General features: G+C 46.1%; 1 protein-coding gene across 2 annotated transcripts in view; it reads left to right on the top strand.

Annotated features, from left to right (window-relative positions):
• The window catches only part of LOC144669553 (ankyrin repeat and fibronectin type-III domain-containing protein 1-like), a 115,411-nt gene that overhangs the window by 48,735 nt on the left and 45,427 nt on the right, over positions 1–21,249 (top strand). For both annotated transcript variants that reach the window (XM_078532036.1, XM_078532035.1), the window contains exons 2-7: positions 4,474–4,609; positions 5,728–5,948; positions 9,159–9,363; positions 11,132–11,323; positions 15,038–15,151; positions 17,036–17,133. In XM_078532036.1, coding sequence (XP_078388162.1) covers positions 5,757–5,948; positions 9,159–9,363; positions 11,132–11,323; positions 15,038–15,151; positions 17,036–17,133 — 801 coding nt within the window. In that variant the 5' untranslated portion in view covers positions 4,474–4,609; positions 5,728–5,756. The remainder of the gene's footprint in view (positions 1–4,473; positions 4,610–5,727; positions 5,949–9,158; positions 9,364–11,131; positions 11,324–15,037; positions 15,152–17,035; positions 17,134–21,249) is intronic.

Below are 21,249 nucleotides of genomic sequence, written 5' to 3'. Positions count from 1 at the left end.
AACATCTTGGTTAGTCTTCAGTATTATTGCTGAAATGGTGTCAAGGCCCAGAGCCTTTGCAGTATCCAGTGCCTTCGGCCATTGGGTGAATCAAATTGGCTGAAGACTGGCATCTGTGATGCTGGGGACCTCATGAGGAGGCCGAGATGGATCATCCACTCGGCACTTCTGGCTGAAGGTTGCTGCAAATGCTTCAGCCTTACCTTTTGCCCTGATGTGCTGGACTTTTCCATCATTGAGGATGGAAATATCTGTGAAGCCACTTCCTCCAGTTAGTTGCTTAATTGTCCACTGCCATTCACGACTGGATGTGGCAGGACTGCAGAGCTTAGATCTGATCCGTTTGTTGTGGGGTCACTTAGCTCTGTCTATCACTTGCTGCTTTCGCTGTTTTGGCACTTAAGTAGAATTTTGTTGTAGCTTCTCCAGGGTGACAGCATATTTTTAGGTGTGCCTGGTGCTGCTCCTGGAACCAAGGTTGATCCTCCAGCTTGATGGTAATGGTAATGGTAGAGTGGGGGATATGCTGCGGGCCATGAGGTTAGTTAGTGACAAACTAATCAATTACGGATGAACCCACGCATATCGTGCATAGACATCAGCAGATAGAAATAAGTCTGGACTAATTTTTAGGTCCAGATTCATGTGCACACCCAAACCAAGAGACCAGACCAAAATGAAGCCTCGAGCTTCACTTAAGTATTCCGGCTGAGCTGACAATGCCTATCCCCCTTTCACCGGCAACTCCACCCTGCATGAGATTTGACGATAGTGGCTTAAATGAAATCTGGGGAGAGTGGGGAGAAGGACAGCGTGTTGGGGGGGAAGGGGGAGGGCGGTGGTTACAGCCAACAACAATCTGGTGGAACCAGAAAATGACCGCCTGCTCATTCTGGCTCCACATTAAAAATAAATTACACTTGATTTTCCAGTGCTGCTGGTTTGCTAAGCCTAGACCATGCCAACAAAACCTGAGTGTTTCTCACGTGTCAGTGCAGACTCAATGGGCCGAAGGGCCTCTTCTGCACTGTGTGATTCTGTGAGTAGATCAGACCCAGTGGAGGTTCTGCTCAGGGCAGCCCAATTGCCCTGAGGGTCCTCATAAGCAACATCAACTTGCATTTATATGGCACCTTTAACATGGTAAAATATCCCAAGGCGCTTTACAGGAGCTTTATCAGATAAACTTTGACACCAAGCCACATCAGGAGATATTTAGGGATAGGTGAGCAAAAGCTTAGTCAAAGAGATAGGTTTTAAGGAGTATCTTAAAAATAATGAAAGAGGGGCAGAGGGAATTCCAAAGCTTGGGACCCAGGCAGCTGCAGGCACGGCCGCCAATGTGGAATGATTAAAATCGGGGATGCCAAGCAGCTGGAATTAGAGGAGCGCAGAGATTTCAGAAGGTTGTGGGGCTGATGGGGGTTACAGAGATAGGGAGGAGTGAGGCCATGAAGGGATTTGAGAATAAGAATGAGAATTTTAAACCTGACCAGAATACAATGGAGCGATGGATGAGCAGGACCTGGTGCAGGTTAAGACACAGGAAGCAGAGTTTGTATAAGTTCAAATTAATGGAGGATAGAAGATGAGAGGCTGTCCAGGAGTGCATTGGAACAATCAAGTCTAAAAGTAACAAAGGCATGGATGAGGGCTTTAGCCGGAGAGGCGGCTGAGACAGTTCTTTTTATTCATTCATAGAATGTGGGCATCACTGGCAAGGCCAGCATTTATTGCCCATCCCTAATTGCCCTTGAGAAGGTGGTGGTGAGCTGCCTTCTTGAACCGCTGCAGTCCATGTGGTGTAGGTACATCCACAGTGCTGTTAGGGAGGGAGTTCCAGGATTTTGACCCAGCGACAGTGAAGGAACGGCGATATATTTCCAAGCCAGGATGGTGAGTGAGAAACTTCCAGTGTCAGATCAGGCACTGTTAGAGAGGTGGAAGTAGGTGGTCTTGATGCTGGAGCAGGTTATGTGGTCAGAAGCTCATTTCAGGGTTTAACTTCAGTCTTTGGCTTTGGATTTCCCAGTGTTTAATTGGAGGAAATTTCTGCTTATCCAGTACTGCATGATGACAAATCTGAGAGGCTAGTGCGGGCACGATTGGCTTGGGTGTCATCAGCGTACATACAGAGCCTGCCATTATGCTTTCAGCTGAAGGTGCCGAAAAAGATAAAAAATAGGAGGGGGCCAAGGTTAGATCCTTGGGGGACACCAGAAGTAACGGTATAGGACTGAAAAGAAAAGCCAATGCAAGTGAGTCTCTGGCTAGAGAGAAATAGAACCAAGTGAAGATAGCCCCACCCAGCTGGACAACAGCAGAGAGGCATTGGAGGAAGCTGGTGTGATCAACCGTGTCAAAGGCTGCAGACAGGTTGAGATATATGAGGAGGGATAATTTGCTCCTGTCATTTCACAGTCACATTTGTTTTAGGTGGCTGCCCCAGGTATATCACAATCACCCCAGGTCACAGTATCACAGTATTGTTGGGTGTCTATCAGGTATCCTTGGAGTTCATAATCCCCTGAAACTGGATATTTTTGGGTTTCCTTGACCGGAAGTTCCAGCATGTGTGTGCTCATGGGCAGTTTAGTGCTGTGTGTGGTGTGTGTGTACATATAAATGGCTCACACTTAATACAAGTACACTTATGGATAATGGATGCTAATGGATACCAATCAGAAGTACACTTGGCTATGAATAGTGTTTAGCTTTAAGTAACATAGCTGTAAATTTAGAATAAATAAGTAAAAGGGCAGCTGGGTTATAAATATCATTTCATAATCCCATCCATATTCTTGCAAAATAATTTTGCCAAGTACTGGCTAGTGCATTTTCAGTCACCTCCCTCTGAGACTTCCCACTGAGAAGCAATGGCTTATCTCAAGGTCCATAAAACACTTCTTTCCTTTTTTATTTTACCATTTTGTAGTCTGGCTGTGGAAAAACAGCAGGTTCACCTGACCTTTCTAATTACAGGGTCATCTCTTGCAATGCTGCAGAAAGATTAACCCTATCACTCATCTCAACGTGTTTGCAGGATTTTGTTGCATCATGTTTGCTGATATAATGGCCATTGCACTTGAAAAGTACTTCATTGTATGTGAACCGCTTGAGGCGAGAGATGCAAGGCCTGTGTGAGCCCTGCTTTCTTTTATATGTATGAAATAGAACAAGGTGCATCCAAGGGCTACATGTACTAAGTACTTGAAGAAGAACAATGCTCATCTGTCCTTCTAAATTGTGCTACGAGATCATTTATGTCCATCTAGGAGGGCAGACGGGTTTGATGTTGGTTTTACTTCCCACCCGACAGACATCACCTCCTACAGCGCTCCTTTAATACTGGAGTAAAGTGTCATGCTCGATTATGTGTTCAAGCCTCCAGAATGGGACTTGAACCCACAGCCTTCTGGGTCAGGGTGCAACCCAGGCTGACACTGAAGAATTTTCATAACTTTTAACTTCTTTGCCTGGAGTCTTCTCTGTTGCCTGTGTTACATGAGATAGGTTGTTTGTAGAATAGAATCAAAGGCCAGAATCTTCTGCCCTCCCAGGGCAGAATTCACCCAGCGCCATGCGGGGAGCGCAACAAGCAAACCTGTGCAGGGATGTTTGCAGGCTCCGGGGGTGGGGGAGGTGGGGACCCTCGCTCAGAAGCACTCAATGCCTGATCGAGGGCCCCAGCATTGGGAAGGAGGGAGCTTGCTGAGATCCACCCTCCCTGCCTTTGCTGCCTACCTCTCCTCCCACGACCCACCTGCGACCCCCCCACCCCCACTTCCTGCCATCGTTCACCTGTGGCATGGGATCCAGTGACGATCCTAGGCCTTGGGCGGGTGTAGTACCAGCAGTGGCCACTGTGTCCATGGTGGCATTGCCATTTAACAGAGCTGCCAGCCTCTGATTGGTTCTCAGTTCTTGGCGGGTACAACTTCTGCCCCCGGGGGCCTTGATCCCAGGGAAAGGGCCGCTGTTGGCCTGTCAAACGCCTGAGTAGCACAAGATGCGGCGAGCCTTCCCAAAAAGAGACAACGTAAGGCTCTTGTCGGGTCTCCAGCCGGCAGCCGAGATCCCTGTCGCCTCCATAATATTCCGGCCAAGGAACCTTATAGCACAGGAGGTAATTCAGCCTGCCATGTCTGTCCAACTCGTCCCACTGCCTTGCTCTTTCCACGTAGCCCTGTAAATTTTACCCTTGAACTGGGGCTGGTGGAGGTTATAATGATAGGGAGGGGTGAAGCCATGGAGGGATTATGATTGGAAGTGGGAGCGTTGGTGATTCTATCCCCCCCCCCCCCTACACCACTCCCCCACCCCTTTCCAAACAATTGCAAAGCAGCATCCAGCTTAATGTGGAGCTGAACTGTCTGCCCTGCCTGCACCAGCAGTAATGAAGGTAGGAAGATCATCACCAGGTTAATGGGAGTGCTGAACATCACCCCTCAATTTGTAAATGTTTTGTTTCAGGTTCAAGTGTAGGAACACGATCTTCCAGTTTCTGCCCTGAACCTCAAGGAAGGACATTGTGCTCCAGGAGATTCCATCCATGTGTGTCCTTGATCTGCTGGTTTAACTTGATCAATGGGAGTTTAGCCAGAACAAGGTGAGTTACTGCTTTCCTTTCTGAAAGAACACCTCTACTAGAGATGAATTCTGCACAATCAAAGCACATTACTGCCTTCAAAATATGTAAATCCACCACAGTAAATATTGTAATGTATGTATTTCATTTTTTCTCTCTGTTATAATGCAATTGTTGGAATATTGAGTGTAATTGCCACTTAATACATGGCTGATCCACACTCCACTGCACTCCCTTTGTAAGTATTTCGTTTTATATGTCATATGTGAAGCCATTGGGTTTCAGAAACAAACTGAATTGCAGAATGTGACCAGAGACACTAATCAAAATCCTCAAATTCAGCTACAAGAGTTTACCTTATCCAATCACTTTGAGGCAGTGTGTTATTCAAAGGGTTTTTCAGTTGTACGCTCCTTTTTGAGTTGTACCCTTTTCTGAGGCTTATAGGTTGGCGTGAATCAGTTGGCCCTTGGCCCCCTCTATTTCCAAAGCAGAGACCTCACTTCTTGGGCTCCTCACCTTAAAGCTGCTCAAGTGACCTTTCTGGAGCAGCTCCATTCATTGCAATGGGAAAGACAATGGTCTTGTATTCATGGGCTAGTCTGCGCCTGAGATTCTCCACTCATCGAGTTCCAGAACTTGTGGAAAGATGCAAACCTGTGGCTCAACCTTTCTTACATCAATGGAGGAAAAGTCAGAGGTGGATAGTCACTTTGGCTCACAGGTGTCCAGCAGTTTGATTCTGAGCAGCAGTGATGAAGGTCTAGGATTGGCCTGCCCCATTGGCTAGGGATGAAACTTGGTACTGCTACTGATGGCACTTGATCTCAACCTTCAGGGCATGAGGAAAGACAACTGTGTGTGTGGACGGGAATGAGGAGGGACCGGAGGAAGAGAGAGGATGGAGGGAGACAGAAGGGAAAGAAGGGAGGGAGGTTATAGAGGAGGAAGAGGGGAAGGGAATGATAGTTGGGAGGGGCAGGGGAGGGAGATGGAGAGAGGAGGGGCAGGAGAGGGAGAAGGAAGAGGAGTGGGGTAGGGGAGAGAGATGGAGAAAGGGGAGCGCTCGGAGGGGGGAGCACAACAATAACTCTATGATTTTTAAAGCAATGTTAATTTTTCCTGGTTTCCTGGTCCAGGTTTTCCTGCATTCCTGCCATCCAGGTGAATGCTGAGTAAAATGACGCAGCCAATCAGGGAGCCTCTCCAGAGGAGGAAGTCACTTGGGCCCATGTCTCCAAATGCTGCCAAGAGACTGTACCGCAACCTGTCTTTCAGGTTAAAGGGCGGCTCCAGCTCAGACGAGAACTGCCTCATCAAAAAAATAGAGAAAGAAAGAAGCAAGAAATCTTCATCCCTGGTACGGATTTACATTTTGACTCTGATCATCAATGGTTTATTTAACTAGTTTAAGAGGGGGGTGCAATTCGAAGAGTAAATCCCACTCCTTACTAACTGACATCATCGGTGCCACCACTATTCAAAGGATTTGTCATGAAGGTCACTGTGAACTAGAAAAGAGCACAGAATCACAGAATTGTTATGGCGCAGAAGGAGGCCCTTCGGCCCACTGTGTCTGCACCAGCTCTCCGAATGATTTAGTGCCATTCTCCTGCCTTTTCCCTGTACCCTTGCACATTGTTTCTATTCAAATAATTATCTAATGCCCTCCTGATTGCCTCGATTGAATTTCTTGATGGAATGCAAAGTATTTCCAATACCAAAGTAGGCCTTTCGGCCCAACAAGTTGATGCTGGTGTTTATGTTCCATACTAGCATATACATTGATGTATCCTCCAATATTTCTGATCAGGGATGTGACATGTGTGCTATTGACGATGGTAAAGATGTCTCGAGCACTGTCAGCCTTGACCCAATGTCAATGATCATGGTAACCAGCAAAGGAACTACACAAAAACTAGAAAATTTAGATGTACGTTCTCACCTGCACTGCGCCTTCAGAATATTTCCTCAGAACATTTAAATGCCCAAAATTTAAAATTTCATCATTCCTTGTCAATGTAGTAAATCAAGTAGAAACAAAACTACATGTCAGATACTGAGATGGTAGAGACTTTGCATTGTGATAAGCCCACAGTATGTAATTACTCTGTAAAGTCCAGTGTAACACTATTCCATTACACCACAGTAGGACTCAGGGAACAGACTGACATTTTATGAGTGTTGCAGTAATAGCAGAGTGCTGAGTCACATGCTAAACTATACCCGCATTGTGACTCATGTGAGTTGAAGGAACCTGCACGATCACCATTTAGACTACCAGCTCTACAGAATGGGGTCTCTTGTTGTTACTATAGAGACCAGTAACAGCCAGGTTTTCCTGCATTCCTACAATGTGTCAGCTCCATATAAATTGGATGTTGACAGAGTAACATGAGGAGCACTGTAAATGAAAATAATTCAAAGAAACAAAATTGTCAAAGGGAGGCAAGAACTCAATGGCTCATTAATTATCAGGGATGGTGGAGAGGAACTCTGTGGGTCAGTATCAGTGATGGTGGGGAGAGAACTATGGGTCAGTATCAGTGATGGTGGGGAGAGAACTCTGGGTCAGTATCAGTGATGGTGGGGAGAGAACTCTGGGTCAGTATCAGTGATGGTGGAGAGAGAACTCTGGGTCAGTATCAGTGATGATGGGGAGGCAACTCTGTGGGTCAGTATGCAATGGTGGAGAGGGAAGTCTGTGGGTCAGAATCAGTGATGGTGGAGAGGAACTCTGTAGGCCAATATCAGCGATGGTGGAGAGAGAACTCTGTGGGTCAGTATGCAATGGCGGAGAGGGAAGTCTGTGGGTCAGTATCAGTGATGATGGGGAGAGATGTCTATGGGTCATTATCAGTGATGATCGAGATGGAACTCTGTGGGTCAATATCAGTGGGAGTGGAGAGGGAACTATGTGGGTCAGTATCAGTGATTTGGAAGAGGAACTCTATGGGTCATTGTCAGTGATGGTCGAGAGGGAACTCTGTGGGTCAGTATCAGTGATTTGGAGGAGGAACTCTGTGGGTCATTGTCAGTGATGGTCGAGAGGGAACTCTGTGCGTCAGTATCAGTGAGGGTGGAGAGGGAACTCTGTGGGTCAGTATCAGTGAGGGTGGAGAGGGAACTCTGTGGGTCAGTATCAGCGATGGTGGAGACAGATCTCTGTAGGTCAGTGTCAATGAAGTTGGAGAGGGAGCTCTTTGGTCAGTATCAATGACGGTTAAGAGGGAACTTTGTGGATCAGTATCAGTGATGGTGATAGTGATCTCTGTGGGTCAGTATCAGTGATGGAGGGGAGGGAACTCTGTGGGTCAGTATCAGTGATGGTGGATCAGTATCAGTGAAGGTGGCAAGGGAACTCGGTGGGTCAGTATCAGTAACAGTGGAGAGGGAACACTGATGGTCAGTAACAGTGGTGGTGGAGAGGAAACTCTGTGGCTCAGTATCAGTGATGGTGCAGAGAGAACTCTGTGGGTCAGTATCAGTTAAGGTGGAGACGGGAGTTTGAAGGTAAGTATGTATCAGTGATAGTGCACATGGAATTCTTTATGTATGGGTTGTGGCATATCAAAAATGTTTAATTTCTATCTGAACTGTTTGTAATTTTGATCATTAATCTGCTGGAAATATTGAATTATATTCTTCATCCTGAGGGGGTGGGGGTGCACTGGGCTGCCAAAACCTGGCAGGGACCTCACACATTCATCTAATGTACAATACTGTGAGGCCATTTGTGACACAAAGTTTCTTCCTAATCCTGAGATCTAAAACTGGCGGAAAGAGGCAGGGTTGTTATAGCAAACCACAAGCACATTTACAACCACTGGGGCAAGCTGTAAATGTTAACTGTGTGACACTAATCATGGTTTTATAGTAAGAAGGAGACAATGAGAAAAGTGCAGAGGGTAAAAGTCTGTGAATCACTGCAGAACACATGATCATGACTGTAAGACTCAGAGTGGCTCTGGCAGCCCCCATGTTTGTGCCCCCAGCTTATTCAATAGGAGGTGTGAAGGGAGTCAGAAATGGACCTTGGCAAGATTAGTTTTGGTATCTGTTTTCAACAGGTGCATTTTTCAGAGTCAAAGCAGTTCAATATGCTGAGAGGATGTTTTCTCTCGTAGGGGAATTTAGGATCGGAGGGTGCAGTTTAAAGATAAGGGGTCTCCCATTTAAGACGGAGATGAGGAGGAATTCCTTCTCTCAAAGGATCGTTAGTCTTTGGCATTCTCTTCCCCAGTGAGCAGTGGAGGCTGGGTCATTGAATATATTCAAGGCTGAGTTAGACAGATTTTTGATTGACAAGAGAGTTAAGGGTTATGGGGCAGGCAGGAAAGTGGCGTTAAGGCCACAATCAGATCAGCCATGATCTTATTGAATGCCGAAGCAGGCTCAATGGGCCGAATGGTCACTCCTGCTCCTATTTCTTATGATCTTATCTTGTACTATCATTATATATTTTGAAATGAAGAAATTGCTAAATTTGGCTCCAAGTCAGAATACAGAATGGTATCTCTCAAAACCATATGAGGGTTTTCTGCCTTTATATATACCTTTTAAATTCTAGAATATTCAGTATGATTCAATCTTTGATGCTGTGGAACACGAAGACCTTGATGCAGTTCAACGGATACTGGACCAGCCAGGCACACAGGACGATCTGAATGAGGCTACCAGCAATGGACTGGTTCCTCTGGATATCGCTGTCCTGACAAACAACATCTCAATGGCGAGCCTCTTAATGAATGCTGGAGCCAGGGATAACCATCACGGTGAGTAGTGGACGCTGGATTCTTCACTTTGATTCTCTTGTACTTGCTTTCTTTTGTCTGAGGCGGAGCTAGCCCATAATCTGCACCAACACCACCGTGAGATTCAACACTGCACCGTACTGGCACAGTACAGTAAGTGGGTAACTTCTGCTTTTCTTACCAAAGATCAAGCATTCCATTATTGAGACCCACTCTAGCAAGTGACCTGGTCAAGAATTGGCAAACTCTCATTCCCTTAACCAACATTCAAACTGTTGGGTGAGTGATGCCATTTCCTGCTTATATCGCTGGACATCAATCCAGTTGGGGGGTGGGGGGGGGTGGCGTGTGAACTGGAAGAGGTTATTAAAGATCAATCCTACTTCTGGAACTTAAATTAAAATGGAAGCTCCCTATGAACCAGGAAGGCCCCACTGTTAAAACTGGCTTGTGCGGAGTTAACTGATCTCTTCTGGAACAGTCGTAAGGTTAGGGGTTAGGGTGGTTAGGGGTAGGGTTAGTGCTAGGGGTTAGAGTTGCACATCAGTCAGCCTAAATTAAGCAGGGAAGAATTCAGCCAGGATTCCCACTTCCGACTGAGATCCAATGAATCCTGTGTGGACAGGTTTAAGCACAGCTTTGATAGCCTCCATGGTCAAGTAGCCTGCCAATGTTCACTGTGTAAGTTGATGCATGTTGAATGACACCTTGGTTGAGGAGCTGGAGGGCTACCAGTAAGAAACAGCACCTTCAGGAGGAGAGGATAGGAAATGGATAATAAAATGAAAGTGAAAATGAATAAAGTGAAAGAAAAAGCAAGACCTCCATTTCTATGACACCTTACAACCAAATTCAAAAGGTATTTCTGAAGTATAATCACTATGGTAATTACCTCAAACAGCAATGAGATAATGACCAGATAATTTCTTTGCATGATGTTGGTTGAGAAATAAATAAGAGCAGGGAACACTCCCTGCTCTTCTCTGTAAAAATTCCATGGGATCTTATACTGATCTGAGGCAGTTGAGACCTCTGTTTATATCTCATCCGAAAGACAGTAACTCCAACAGTACAGCACTCCCTCAGTAATGCAATGGGAGTAGTCAGCCTAGGCTTTATGCACAGTTCTCTGAAGTAGGACTTGTACGTAAAACAATGCTACTTTCCAGTCATGTAAGCTCTAATGGGACACGTCATGTATAATACGATGCCCACTATTATGGAGTTAGGCTGCCTTTCTGGTTAAATGAGACTTCTTGCCACCAGGGTTGTTCACCCCTGACCCCAGCCAATCCTCATACTTCAGGGTCATTTTAATATTGGTGGTGAGCCTCCCATGGCCCCCTGCTGGGCAGTCTCGCTCAGACAGGGTAGAGTTTTGCTTTGAGAGCCATTAAGGACTGTAGTCATGTGCAGACAGACCATGTGCTCCATCAGTCTGAGAGTGATCGCAAGCCCCTACCCATCTGTGCACCCTCTACTGACTTTAGAATATTGGGTACCTGGGGCCAATAGGAGATCCTGGAAAGCCGCGCTCAAACACAAATAGAAGGTTTGTCGGGATGTGTTTCCCTTGTTTGCACGTTGCTTCCTTCTCCTGCTATCTGGCCTGTGGAGTGGGGATTGAGGGTGATGCATCTTTGAATAATTTTGCACACACCACTGAATGAGGCTGGTGAGAAATCTAGGACAAAGCCTTTACCAACATCCTCAGCCCTGTTCTGTTTGCTTCCTCTCTTTTTTTCCTCTTAATCGCCACATTCTTCACACTGATGGTTTCTTTTTCTAGTCAATGAAGGAAACTGGGATATGCACCTGACCACATTAGTGAGCAAAGCGGGACAGAAAGTTACAGAGCTGTTGGAACACAGGACTGAAGCTTCAGAGGCTGATTTATTCCAAAGTAAGAACAGGGAACTTCGGACTTGGAAGTTCAGACAGAAGCTGTATAAGCAGATGAAAGCTGCTTTTGAGAATGCGTGTAAGTACTTAAAGTCAGTGAAACTGTAGCAGTGGCTGAGGAATCGCTGCTCTAATATATTATTTAATATATGTCCATTGTACATCCAGGACAATAATCTGGTCATCAGAATAGGCAAAGCTGTGTTACTTGTTAACCTTTCATTGAAAGCCACAATCCCAAACGGGATTCTGCTGAAAGGCCACATGCTGGACTATTCCAATGGGGGGTGACACGACATGAATTTATTTCTGTAGTTCTCTACATGATGAGCTCCAGGGATTGGCTTTTATGGCACACCGTCAGCCGTATTTTCGGCAGGGGGCGGGGGTGCACCTAAAACATGTCGGGAACCCAGTTCACCTCCTTCCCGCCCAACCCCGATCTGTTCCTCACAGCACAGGAGGTGGGTAAGGCAACCAGTGGGCTGCCGACCTTTAGGCCCATTGAGGCCCTTAACTGCCCAATTAATTGGCAATTCAGGGCCTCAATCCAACTCCATTGCCATGAAATGCTGGGCAGTGGCAGACAAGCGAGGGTGCAAAGGCTATTTTTGAAACGGCTTCTTTGATGAGCTCCCTTTCCGTCCTACCTTTTCAATCACCACCCCGCGCCCCCCCCCCCTCTTTGTGCATCCCTACCTGCTCTCCAAAACCAGCCACCCACCCCGTCTCCTCCCTCCACAGGCTCCCCAATCCCTTCCCACCCTAAAAGCCCGGGACTTATCTGTTTCCAGTTGCCATTATCTTCTCCCCGGACATCCTTGCAGTCCAGCTCTGTGAGCTAGTGAGCTCTGGAGCGACTGGCACTGCAAGAACTGGCAGCCAATCAGATGTCCACTGATCTGGCAGAAGTCTGACCCTCAGCCTGTTTAGCCCGCCCCCAGTGCATTATTGCTGTGGGGCAGCTTTTTAAAATACGGTCTGTTTGGGACCAACTTTTCTGGGGGAGGGGGGGTGGTGGTGCGGAGAGGGGGTGGGCAGCCCACCCCCCCCAGTGAAACCCAGCCCCAGATTTTAACTTTCTACTAGCTAGGTTTTTCCTTTGCTTCTCTCACTGCAAAGAAAAGAAACCAAATAAAATTTCACCTCTGGCAATGTCTCCTGGTAGAGTTGCCAACTCTAGTTGTGTGGAATCCTGAAGATGTCACCACATGAGCTGTCGCCTCCAAGCATGTCTCACCACCCCCACCGACCCCACTCCCCTGCCCAACAGAACCATCCTTGCCTCACACCACCTTCCCACATCAAGTGTAAAGCAAAGAGACGCTTCAGGCTGAATTTTCCTGGCCGTGATGGTGGCATGAAGTTGGGGGTTGGTGGCAGGGGGGAACTGGGAAAATAGGAAGAAGTCATGTTGGAACAGCTCCCCAACACTTGCCTGCTGAACAAAGGCTTTAAGGCCCCAAAGCGGTTCCCCAGGCAGGATAGACCCTGTCCGTTGGAGGGGTTTCTCCTCCACTCCGAGGGTCCTACCAGCTTAGAATCTCTGAAATTTTCCTTTAAATTTTCACCTCCAAGGGCAACTCTATGTCGAGGCACCCTTGCAGATCCCAACCTGCCTCAACAGTGCCCACCTCTCTCGGTGGGGCTGCCAAGGCTGCAGAGCCTCATAAGCCTCATAAGATGGTGAGCTTGGAGGGTGCCAATTAAGAGGTCACCTCCAGGAATATTGCTCCATAATTAGTCTCGCTGCCGGCGAGTCGGGGCTCAGGAACCTCATTTGAAACCCACAGGAACATCTAGCCCTCTGTTACTTGAATGGATGATTATTGGCTGGCTGCCAGTCAAACAATTTTCTGATCTCCTATATTTTTCTCTCTCCATCCCTGAAGTTTTAATCCAACTGAGTTTCCACAAATGAGTTAAAAGTAGAATCAACATGGTCTGCGCTTGGACAGGGATAAGTAATCCGTGGAAATAATCGGACAGGATTTAATGGAGCCCGCAGGACCTGGCATGATGCTGAGGAAGTCAGGAAGAATCAGATGGGCGACCCTGTTTCCGATTCCCGGCTGCGGGAGAACTATCCCGCACTGAGTAGAGGCAGGAATGGCCTGAAGGGGGAATCCCACATACTGGTGGTGGGTTAGGCTCATTGACATGTCACTTGAGAGCAACTATCCCTGAGCCCATTGGGATTTAATGGTGGCACAGGGATTTAACGGGACTCGCACAGGCCTCCCACGCCTCCCAAAACCCACCCTGTGGCCTCATAGCAGGGGGGTCCTTCATTCACCGATACTCAGTGCCCAATCCAGAGACCCAGTATCAGGAAGTGGAAGGGGGGCACTGAAAGCCAAGCCTTGTACTTGCAGCCAACTCCCTTCTAGCCAATCACCAGTGACCCCTTTCTGTGACCCAAATCCACTCACTACTTAACTCTTTCCAGCATTGGGGATGGGCACAGTGGAGCCCCTAAACAGTAGCCATGTAGTGAAAGCTACCGGGGTGCCCACCTTGCTGCACCTTCCCTTGCTGCATGCAAAATAGTGGCAAAGTCAGGTTGAGGCCCTTAAGTGGCCAATTAAGGGTCTCAATAGATCTAAGGGCACACGGGCTGTCTGAAGCCTTCTCCGCCTACTGCATGATGGGAGACAGGTCAGGGATGGGCAGGAAGGCAGTGGGAAGGTCACTCGCTTTATTTTACGAGGAGCCCCAGGCTTCAAATACGCCAGTGGGGGAAGGGCATAAAGCCCTGCCCTATGAGTAATTTTAGACTGTGGTAAGTGTAGCGCGTCTGGGAGGAATGGGTGACTTTGGACCTGTGATTCCCAAAGGTCCCTCCACTGAGGTTTTCCTCGTGTCATCCCTCGTGTCTGTTGTACACTAATTGATACAGATTGACTACTAAGATTAGCCAACAACTCCATTACAGTTACATCAGAAAACCAGCAGTACAGTGGCTGATTAATTACATGGACCTTGGCCTTTTCTCATCCAGTAATTGTTGTGTTCCTATATACTGATAGTTAATTCCCTCTGCTTTTGTTTTCCACATCCCACTGTTTTATCAATGTCCTTATGTGGCATCATTTGATCTTCAGAATTACTTACTGTGCCTCCAATTTTAGTATCTGCAGCCTGGGATATTGTCTCATTCAATCTATATCCACGGTAAAGTGGTCCCATAATTGAATCCTGTGGGGCACCACTAACCATTCAGAATTATTCTGAGAATCTGCCCTTTTTTACAATTCTTTCATGGGATGTGGACATCGCTGGCTAGTCTGGCATTTGTTACTCATTCTTAATTGCCCTTAAGAAGGTGGTGGTGAACCGCCTTCCTGAACCACTGCAGTCCATGTGGTGTAGGTACACCCACTGTGCTGTTATCAGGGGAGTTCCAGGATTTTGACACAGTGAAGGAACGGCGATATAGTTCCAAGTCAGGATGGTGTGTTGGTTGGAAGAGAATTTGCAGGTGCTGGTGTTCCCATGCGTCTGGTGCCCTTTTCCTTCTAGGTGGTAGAGGTCGTGGGTTTGGAAGGTGCTGTCCTTACCTACTACTTTGTTTCCTCCTAATCCAATTTGCCACCCTCTCTTTATCTCCATTCCCTGTAATTGCTGTAACGTGAATGTTTGTTTCAGTATCGCTGCACATAAGCTGCATTAAAGGACCATTAGCCACCAATCCCAGGGGACAGCCATCTCTCTGTCTGTGTCAACAGACTCGGGCAGATTCAGTTTGACGTTAAAAGACAGGGTGACCTGAGTTAATCTCTCTCCTTGACAGGTGTCCCTGATTCTCCGGAGAAAGTGTATTTGTCAGTAACTGGCAGTACATCCCTTCGAGTCACATTTCAGGAACCAGCAAGGAACAGCACCTTGATAATCACCCGATATAAAGGTAATCTTCAATAAATGCTTTAGATGTGACTGCTGTAACTTGTCTGTTGTAGAGCTGCCAACTGTTCGGCTTTGCTGAATTTCTTTTCTTTAGTAAATCTAGCACTGGTTAAGGCCGTGAGTAACTGAGTAATACAGAGCAGGAGAGTAATGTAATCAATCCATATCATATACTGAGTTAGCTGGTCTCAGCTGGGGAGTCAGTCTTGGCCTTACAATTGACCTCAGTGCCCCTACTTAAGGGAGAGGAAAACTGACTAAAGTTGCAGCTCCTAATCACTATCAAGTGACCCCATGTGTGTAATTGACACTGAGTGAGCACAAGTTCGTGCTCAGTTGTGGTCCTTGACCCAGTGGTCACAAAACTAGGTCACACTCACTGTGTGTCACAGTTGGAATGGCAACATGGGCAAGGGACTGCAGGGCACCTATCAGGTGTTTAATTGAGCAAGAGAGTGCACCATCTTCGAAAGAGATGGGGAGAAAGTTAGAAGGAAAAATATATTTGATTAAAAAGTGCAAGTCAAACCTTCACTTTACATCATGAATCCTGCTTCTTGCTACAACTGTACGGGGCATTGGTGAGACCATACCTGGAGTATTGTGTGCAGTTTTGGTCTCCTTACTTAAGGAAGGATATACTTGCATTGGAAGCAGTTCAGAGAAGGTTCACTTGGCTGGGATGAAGGGGGTTGTCTAATGAGGAAAGGTTGGGCAGATTGGGCCAATACTTATTGGAGCTTAGCAAAATGAGAGGTGATCTTATTGAAACATACAAGATTCTGAGGGGGGTTTGACAGGGTAGATGCTGAGGATGTTTCCCCTTGTGGGGGCCTCTAGAACTAGAGATCTCTAAATTAAGACAGAGTTGAGGAGAAATTTCTTCTCTCAGAGTGTTGTTAATCTTTGGAATTCTCTTCCACAAAGAGCAATGTAGGCTGGATCAATGAATATATTCAGGACTGAATTAGACAGATATTTGATCTACAAGGGAGTCAAGGGTTATGGGGGGGTAGGTAGGAAAATAGAGTTAAGGTCACAATAGATCAACCATGATCATATTGAATGGCGGAACAGGCTCAATGGGCCAGATGACCTACTGCTGCTATTTCTTATGATCTTATGAGTGCCAAGAGCTGTAGGATGGGACAGAGGATGAGTCTTTTTATACAGATGCTTCCAGCACAAGGACCAGCATCAGCAGAAAGTGTTAATGCTGCCAATACAGCGTGAGCTGCCATCCTTTCTGGGAGCCACCAACTGAGCAGGTCAACCCACCTCTGGAAGTTAGCGATAAGATTTGCCAATCACTGACCTCTGCGATACTCCTCAGCTTCTTTCTCCTTTTCCCTTCAAAGGAAAGACTGAGCAGTTATACCTATCAGGAAAGCCTGAACAGGCTGGTGCTCTTTTCTCTAGAGCAGAAAAGGCTGACCTAATAAGGGTCTTTAAAATTGTGAAAGGATGAAGTTAGAGATGTTTCCACTTAAGGGAGCATCTTAAAACTAGGGGCCATGAATATAAGATAGTCACTAATAAATCCAATAGGGAATACAGGAGAAACTTCTTCACCCAGAGAATGGAACTCACTAACACATGGGCCAGAATTTTGAGGTCGGCAGGCGGGGGTGGTCGGCGGCACCAGGAGCCACCGGGAAACGACCCGCCACCCACGATAAGCCCCCGGCCGCGTTTTCACACTGGCCAATTAACGGCCAGCCAGCGAGAAAGGTGCACTGAAGGGCTCAGCGCTGACGGGGTGGGGGTGGGAGGAGGGCGAGCGCTGAAGCCAGCGTGGGCGCGCGGGAGCACTCACAGAAAGCTCCCTGAAGGCAGGCAAGAGAATTTCCTAGATTGACAACCTCAATGTGTCCATCTCTTTCAGTGGAGTGGAGTTACTCTGAAACCTTTGAATCCAGAGTTGGAGCTGCTATTGTCGAGGATCTGAAGATGCTGCAGTACGCAATGGAAGGCCTTGACACGGTTAGTGATAACATCATATATTCCTGCCTTATGTTTGGTCTTATATCATCCATATATAGCGACGTTGGTGTTGAAACTGTAACTTTAGATTCCTACCCCTTACCCCTTACTCAACATGAATGTGCTTTGATATGCATTCACAGAAACTTTGACCTCACAGCAAACTGGATCTGGCTGGCTGGCTGATATTCTCACTTGTGCCATGTTAATGAACAGCTAGAGCTTCAAATTCGTTTGTTCTACAACCTTCTAATCTACAACTTGTTTCTGTATATATTTTAAAATCTACTCAGATATCAAATGCTTCAACACTCATGGTTAGAGGATGCAATGGACTATAAAATCTGAAGTGCAAGAATTGACATGTGACATTTTGAAGAAATGTGTGTGTACATGATTTTTGATATGAGTACATATGTAAATATATGCAAGTTCTCCCAATGGCTCAATTTTAGTTTTATTGAGTTCAGGTTACTCCCAATATTAAAAAAAAGACAACAGACAGGATAAATGAAAAAACATTTGCACACCTCCTTAACAATTTACTAACAAGCATATAGAAGTACACATGGGTGAATATAACTATTGAGATAACACGGGAAACAATGGTGGCTATCAACTATTTTTATTTTAAAATCAAAAATGCAATTAGCTACATCTGAATTCCCTTTAAGCCACATGTGGCTATTGGCTTGGCCAACACTAGTCTAGAACAAGGAGATACAGATATAAGATCAATGTTTGAGATTTAGGACAGAGAGCAGGATGAACACTTTTATACAGAGGGCTGTGAGAATGTGGAATGCATGACCAGAGTCAGTGATTGAAGTAGACATCAAGTCAAAAACTAAGAGTACGGAGGATAGATGTTTTAAGGGATGATAAAAGAACATGGGAACATGATGTGTATGTGGGATTGGGCAACTGATTGCATGAAGCTTAAACCCCAGCATGGATATGGTTGGGCCAGAAAACTGGTTTCTATGTTGTAATCTCCATGTAACATGTAACCTTACTGATAATAGCAGGACCATTCAGCTCTAGAACTCATTAGGGCCTTGGTCCAAACGTGGACAAAAAAGTTGACTTCTAGAGATGGGATGAGAGTGACTGCCATTAATATCAAGGCAGCATTTGATCGAGTATAATACCAAGAAGCCCTAGCAAAATTGAAGTCAATGGAATCGGGAGGAAAGCTCTCAATGGGCTGGAGTCATACCTAGCACAAAGGAATTTGGTTGTGGTTGTTGGAGGCCAATCATCTCAGTCACAGGACATTGTTGCAAGAGTACCTCAGGGTAGTGTTCTAGGCCCAACTATCTTCAGCTGTTTCATCAATGAACTTCCCTCTATCATGAAATCAGAAATGGAGATACTTGCTGATGATTGCACAATGTTCAGTATCATTCATGCCTCCTCAGATAATGAAGCATCAAGAGCATAAGAAATAAGAGCAAGAGTAGACCATACAACCCAATGAGCCAGCTCCACCATTCAATTCGATGATGACTCAACTCTACTTTCCTGCCTGCTCCTCATATCTCAGATTTAATTATGTTCAACAATGGAACCTTCCACAACTCACTAGGATAGAGAATTTCAAAGATTCACAAGCCTTTGAGTAAAGAAATTTCTCTCCTTCTCAATCCTAAATGATTGTCCCCTTATCCTGAGACTGTGCCCCCATTGTTTTAGATTCCCCAGCCCAGAGAAAAAGCCCCTCAGCATTTAACCTATCAAGCCCCTTCAGAATATTGTATGTTTCATTGAGATCACCTCTCACTTTACTAAAATACAGAGAATATAGACCCAAATTACTCAGCCTTTCATCATAGGACAACCCTCTCATCACACAGACCAATCAGGTGAACCTTCGCTGTACTGTCGCCAATGCAAGTATATCTTTCCCTAGAGATGGAGACCAAACCTTCACACAGTATTCCAGGCATGGTCTCACCAAGCCCTAAACAATTGTAGCAAGACTTTATTCTTGTACTCCAATTGCCTTGCTATAAAGGTCAACAGACTATTTGCCTTCTTACTTGCTTGCTGTGCTAGCATTGAAACTTTTTGTGTTCCTTGTACAAGTACACCCAAGTCCTTCTGAACTGGTGTTCATGCTTTTTAGAAAATATTATGCTTTTCTATTCTTACAACTAAAGTGAATGACCTCACACTTCCCTACATTATACTCCATCTGCCACCTTGTTGCCCACTCACTTAACATGTCTATATCTCTTTGAACTTCTTGGTGTCACCTTTACAGCTTGCATTCCAACCTGCCTTTGTGTCATCTGCAAACCTAGATACATTACTCGCAGTCTCTTCGTCTAAGTCATTAATATAGATTGTATTTACTATCAAGGCCACCCCTCCTCCTTTCCCGCTCTGCCTGTCTTTTAGAAATGTTGTGTACCTCTAGAATATTTATCTCCCAACCTTGATCACCTTGTACCATGTCCCTGTAATGGCGATTAGATCTAAACCTATTTATCTCTATTTGTGCCATGAGGACACCTATCTTATTGCAGATGATTTGCATGTTCAGATTAAGAATCTTTAATTTTATTTTTTACTACTATTCCCTGCATGGACCTAACTTGCTGATGTACAATTACTGTTAAACTCTTTCCCTTCCTGATCCACTCTGCTTGTCTTTACTCACGTCACCACACAGTTCTATTGCTTCAACTTATCTCTTCAGATTTCGAAATTGCCCTTCACCCGAACCATGGACAACATATAGACATGAGCTGATAATTGGCAAGTAACAATCACACAAGTATGAGGCAATAACCATGTCCAATAAGAGAGAATAACCATGGAGGAGAATTTTCTAACCGTCATGGGGCGGGGGGGGTTGGACAGGAGCGGGCACACAGCCGATCGACCCGTGATTGGCTGCGCGCTGCCATTTTACGTGGCCGGGCCAATTAAGGCCTGCCCAGCGTGACGTGCACCCAGAAGCGCTGAGCGCTCGCTGCGCGGGCAGAGGGAGGAGGCTGAGTCGGTTTCGCATGAGCGCGAAAGAGCGCAGAAATCTCCCTGAGGCACAGAGTTGCCTCAGGGAGATCAGTTTGATATGTAAAAATTTGAATAAAGGGGGAAAAAAAATTTTTAAGACATGTCCCCTCATGTGACAGTGTCACATGAGCTGGGACATGCCTGTGGATTTTTTTGAAAATTTTTACTAAAGTTTAAAAACCTTCATGAAACCTCATCCCGCCCGTGGATGAGGTTTTATGATAGATGCGAAGGCCGCCTGGGCTCTTTGCCTGCCCTCCGCCAACCTTAAGGCTGGATAGGCAGCTCAGTTAATTAGTTTAATTGCTGTTTAAATGGCCTTAATAGGCCTTTGACAGTACGGCAGGTGCGCAGCCGACTGCAGTGCGCGCTCGTCGAACTCAAGATCTGAATGACGCGCCGTGACTTTGGGACGCCCGTCATTTTACGCTTCGGTGAGCGGGCCCCGCCCCCATTCGCCGACCCAAAGATTCTGGCCCATCTCTTTTTTACATTCAGCAGCATTACTTTCGCTGAATCCCCCACCATTAACATCCTGGGAGTTATATTGACCAGAAACGTAACTGGACCAGCCATATAAATACTGTGGCTACAAGAAAAGGTCAGAGGCTGGGAATCCTGCAGCGAGTAACTCACCTCTGACTCCCCAAAACTGGTTCACCATCTATAAGGCACAAGTCAGGAATGTGATGGAATACTCCTGACTTGGAAATGTATCACCATTGGCTCACAGTCGCTGGGTCAAAATCCTGGAACTCCCTCACTAACATCACTCTGGGCGCACCTACACCACATGGATTGCAGCAGATCAAGAAGGCAGCTCACCATCACCTTCCAAAAGACAATTAGGGATGGGCAACAAATGCTGGCCTTGCCAGCGACACCCACATCCTGTGAACGAATAAAAAAAAAAATCATGGTCTCGTTTTAGTTTGTCTTTATTCTTTCATGGGATGTGGGCATCGCTGGCCAGGTCAGCAGTTGTTGACCATCCCTAATTGCCCTTGAGAAGGTGGTGATGAGCCACCTTTTTCAACCGCTGCAGTCCATTTGGTGGAGGTACACCCAGAGTGATGTTAGGGTGAATGAAGA

The sequence above is a fragment of the Cetorhinus maximus genome, chromosome 29 (assembly GCF_964194155.1).
Source record: "Cetorhinus maximus chromosome 29, sCetMax3.hap1.1, whole genome shotgun sequence".
NCBI classification, from domain to species: Eukaryota; Metazoa; Chordata; class Chondrichthyes; order Lamniformes; family Cetorhinidae; genus Cetorhinus; species Cetorhinus maximus.
Note: the sequence above shows the minus strand (reverse complement) of the source record. Positions and strands in the feature narration are given on the sequence as shown.